Source organism: Mauremys mutica, unplaced genomic scaffold (assembly GCF_020497125.1).
Source record: "Mauremys mutica isolate MM-2020 ecotype Southern unplaced genomic scaffold, ASM2049712v1 001543F_np12_obj, whole genome shotgun sequence".
In the NCBI taxonomy this organism is placed as follows: domain Eukaryota; kingdom Metazoa; phylum Chordata; order Testudines; family Geoemydidae; genus Mauremys; species Mauremys mutica.
Genome location: NW_025423236.1, coordinates 25,749 through 30,593, shown reverse-complemented (window position 1 = coordinate 30,593; position 4,845 = coordinate 25,749). Strand labels below are relative to the sequence as shown.

Sequence of the window (4,845 nt, the reverse complement as noted above, 5' to 3'; positions counted from 1 at the left end):
GCCGCCAGGGTGCTGACAACCCCCATGGCAAGCACACGCCCTTGGCCACCTTTGCTGACACAGCCTACAACACTCAGCACAGAACTGAGGCAGAATTGGCCCCCCAAGTTTCACATGCACCTCTCTGCATTGCACAGGCACAGTTCTGCCCAGCTGCTGCAACCCATCCCTCCGTCAGCCAGTCACAGCTCCAGCTGGCCCCGTGCACACAGCTGGAGGCATGCGGATAGATGCTGGGATTCCCACCTGTGAACACAGCACAGACAGTGGCACATTCTCTTAGTCTTTCCTCAGATCGATTATAGGTTCATAGCTTTGAAGGCCAGATGTGACTATTAGGTCATCTACTCTGACGTCCTTTATACCACAGACCACAGAATTCATCCCGTTACTGCTGCATTGAGCTGAACACCTGAGTCCCTGTGGCAGTTGGTTAACCTTTGCACGGCCCACACAGAACCATCCTCAGTGGTTCTTGCCAGCTGCAGGGTTAAGGGTTGGGGGAAAGTGAAGGTTGCATTGGAGGGGGGGCGTTTATATTAACTTCTCATTTCCTGGTTCGCAGAGGTTTAAGTTTAGTCACCATCTATACCAGAGGTGGGCAAAGTACCCTCCTGCCTCCCTTGTTTTCTTTCCCTTGAGCAGGGTTTCCAGTTTCCAAACCCTACGTGATCTCCCAGCTGGAAGGAGGGGAAGAGCCGTGGGTCCTGGATCTCCAGGGTTCAGAGGAAAGCGAGATCCTGAGAAGTCCCTGGACAGGTGAGGAAACATGAAATCAACCCAGAAACTGTCAGTGCCTGAGAGAACCGGCTGGGATTCCCCACACAGACTCTGTGAGCTCAGGACAGTCCCCAGCAGATCTCACTCCTGGCTTCCTACAGATGATGACTGACAGCTTGGCTGGAGCTCCCTCCCTTCCTACTGAGTGTTTGGATGGGATGTGGGCAGGGCCGGCCGTGGGGACATGGCACCCTGGGCAAACTTGCATTTTGGTGCCCCTGGCTCTCATGGGCGTGGCACCCCCCCTTCCCTCTGTCCCCCATGGGCTCCCCAGGCTCCTCCCCCTCCCTCCCCCCAGCCCCTGCACTGTGCCCCCTTCGCTCCAAATACCTGCTCCCCCTTCACTCCTAACTTCTGCCCCCTCCAGCCCCTCCCAACCCCTGCCCCCTCCTGTGCCCCTAAGCCCTGCACTGTGCCCTTTCACCACAACCCCTTCCTCCTGTGCCCCTAAGCCCAGGACTGTGCCCCCTTCACTCCTACCCCCTGCACCTCCCTCCTGCACCCTGAACCCCTGCATGGTGCATACCCCCGTCAACCCCAAACCCTGCCCCCTGCACCCCAACCCCTGCCCCCTCCTGAGCCCCCAGCCCCTGCACTGTGCCCCCTTTGCCCCAAATGCCTTCTCCCCCTCCTGCACCCCTAATCCCTACACCCCCTTCAATCCTAACTTCTGCCCCCCTGCACTCCAACCCCTGCCCCCTCCTGAGCCCCCAGCCCCTGCACTGTGCCCCCTTTGCCCCTAACCCCTGCATCCTCCTGCACCCAAGTGGGGAACCTGACCTAGATGCACAAAGCAGCTGGCATTGCTGCTCGCTCCCCCACTGGACTGCTGCTCCCCCGCCCCACACAGCCCTGGGGGGACAGGAACAGCAGCAGCTGCACACGTGGAGCAGGGCGGAGAGGGGCCCCTCCGCTCCAGAGCAGTCACCTGGCTCTGACGGCTGGTCGTCCAACTGCCCCCTGCAGCTCGGCTCTCTCCCACTCCCCCACGCTGCTGCTTATCTGCTCCCCATGCCGCTTTCATCAGCCCAGCGAGCCTCTCGGCAGCAGGTCAGGCGGGAATCCAAACCCTGTGCCCGGCACCCCCTTGGGTGGGGCACCTGTACGGCCCCCCCTAAAGGCCAGTCCTGGGTGGGGAGCAGAATTGATCCCCTCCACTGTCCTCTATGGGGATGAGTTTTTGGGGGAATTCAGTCCCCGATTTTTATTTTCTATGTCCTCAGCACTTACTTGGGTTTGTTCTCTGCCTTTCCATCCCCAATTCTGAGATTTCTCCTCCCTTCTAGCAGGTGATGGGGTGGTGAGGGAGAGCGAGGAGCAGAATCCTCACCAGGAAGATGCTGAGCTCGCCGAAGCGCATGGGGAATTACTGCGAAGATCCAAAGGGAGCGTGTCCAACCCCCGTGAGCAGGGAAAAGCTGGTGAAAGTTACCCCAGACCAGAGAGAGAGCAGGGAAACCACTCAGAGGAGAGAGTGGATGAACCCATTAATTGTCAGGGAACTCACAGGGACCTCAAGGAAACTACATCCCAGGAGAAAATCCTCAGGGAAAAGAGAGAGACTACATGCAGTGAGTGTGGGAAAAACTTCAATTACCGCTCAGCCCTTATTCGACATGAGATAATCCACACGAAAGAGAGACCCTACGAATGCTGTGAGTGTGGGAAGAGCTTCAATCGTACCTCAGTCCTTAGTAGGCATCAGCGAATACACAGAGGAGACAAACCCTATGAATGCCGTGAGTGCGGGAAAAGTTTCACTCAGAGATATACCCTTATCTCTCATCAGAGAATCCACACGGGAGAGCGACCCTACAAATGCTGTAAGTGCGGGATAAGCTTCACTCAGAGATCAGCCCTTATCTCTCATCAGACAATGCACACGGGAGAGCGACCCTATGAATGTTGTGAGTGTGGGAAAAGCTTCTCTCGGAGCTCAAACCTTACTATACATCAGCGGATCCACACAGGAGAGAGACCCTATGAATGCCGTGAGTGCAGGAAAAGTTTCACTCACCTCTCCTCCCTTATCTCCCATCAGACAACGCATACGGGAAAGCGACCCTACGAATGTTGTGAATGTGGGAAAAGCTTCTCTCGGAGCTCAAACCTTACTATGCATCAGAGGATCCACACAGGAGAGACACCCTATGAATGCAGTGAGTGCGGGAAACGTTTCACTCATCTCTCCTCCCTTATCTCTCATCAGAGAGTCCACACGGGAGAGAAACCCTATGAATGCAGTGAGTGCGGGAAAAGCTTCTCTCGGAACTCAACCCTTATTACACATTACAGAATCCACACCGGGCAGAGACCCTATGAATGCTGCGAGTGTGGGAAAAGCTTCAGTCATAGCTCAGGCCTTTCTAAACATCAGAGAATCCGTAAAGGAGATAAACTTCATAAAAACCTTCTCTAGAGCTGTGAGAAGATTTTTTCTTTAATTCTTTTGACAGTTCCCAGATGCAAATACCTTAATAGTTACTATCTTTTGCACATTGTGGTCCCTCAGCTCCCACACATGAGTTGCCCAGTTTTGAAGCTCGCCCATCTTTGGGGTGGATCCTGTGGTCCTTTCTATCAACTCCATTGTCCTGCGAGTCATGGGAGTGGGTGTCCTTTCTACCAGGAATGTCCGTCACCCCAGGTGAGGGAGATAGGGAGTGTCTTCAACCATTTACGTTGAGATAAAATCTACCTGGGCCTCATCACTATGGTTGCCATGGAGTTAGCTAGCTTGAGTTCACTTTTCTGATAACTATTCTTGCACTAAAGACGAGGGCAATGGAAAGTAGGTGGAGCTATCTTGCACATTTCCTCCTGATCTGACCTAACCACCGTCACATTTCCTTGTCTTAACAAACCTGGAGTTTCACATTTGTATCCTCCTCCCAGTGCAAAGTTATTGTTCGAGTTGCCACATTCCTCTTTGAGGACAGATTTTCTCATTCCCAGTTGTCACATTACCCTGGATTGTGCAGAACAGCAGTTATTTTGACTTTTTTTCTCATTTAAATATATTTAAATATGATGAAGAGCTGGAGCAGTGTCAGGGAAATAAGTGTCATTTTAGGCTCTGTGACACTGGAAGGAGATGGGGAAGGGTGGAATCTCTGAGTCACCCCATCACCCCAGAACTGTTACCTTGTGCCTGAGCCATGCAGAGTTCACCCCTTCGTATTCCTTCACTTCCCAACGTGTCCGGTGAGGTCATGTTCTTGGCTGTCACTTGGGAATGGTGCTTGGACGTCTTTGATCCTAAATCAGTCAGTCTGGCAGGAGGTGAAAGTGTCACAGACTTGGAAGGGATTTCAAATGGATCCCAAGCACTGTTCAAATCCCCTTTTCCCTCTATTGGCAAAGCCACTTCTGGAGAGGTCGGCTGTTTTTTCCACCCGTTATGAAGGTGCTAAAACTTCTGTAAATAACACTAATGAGACAGCTCTGGGTGAAGCAGGTTTCAGTGACTCATGGGAGAATTTCTCATCCTGATTCTGAGACATCAGATGTAACCTAGTCTGGAATTTCACTTTAAATTAAAATGAAAGTGTCTTCTACCTCTCTGTGATATGAGTTTTCCATCTTTCATGAAGGCTCCTTGGTCATATAACTGCATGTTCGTGGTGTTTGACAGATTGTAGCTCAGATTTACTGGGAAATTTCAGCCAAATGACCATCATTCTTTACTTTAGGTTTGTTTTTCCCCTATCCCTGCATGGTGACATGGAGAAAATTCAAATGCAGTTCAGTCAATAGGAGAGAATACTCCAAGCTGCTGGACATATTATCAGAGAAACAGTCTGGTTTTAAACCTCCAGTCTGAAAAGGTGAACAGCAGCAGACCCCAAACCATGTAACCGATGGAAGTAAGTGCACATGGTCACAGGGTAGTTCGATTGTTTAAGTCAATATTATGTCAGATGATCCAGGGATAGAATTCCACAGTAAGTGACTTGGAACTAGGCAAAATGCCCAGGTATTTGGTTCCCAAGGTATTTGTGACCCAGTCCCTACAGGGGGTTACTCCTGAAGAGATCTCCTAGCTAATCCCAACATTTGGGAAAT

At 51.7% G+C, this 4,845-nt stretch overlaps 1 protein-coding gene across 1 annotated transcript; it reads left to right on the top strand.

Annotated features, from left to right (window-relative positions):
- Nucleotides 1-2,470: 2,470 nt before the first annotated feature.
- Nucleotides 2,471-3,210, top strand: LOC123358180 (zinc finger protein 70-like). Its single transcript, XM_045000877.1, has one exon. The coding sequence runs from the start codon at nucleotides 2,657-2,659 to the stop codon at nucleotides 3,197-3,199; it is 543 nt and encodes a 180-aa protein (XP_044856812.1). The 5' UTR covers nucleotides 2,471-2,656; the 3' UTR covers nucleotides 3,200-3,210.
- Nucleotides 3,211-4,845: the final 1,635 nt, after the last annotated feature.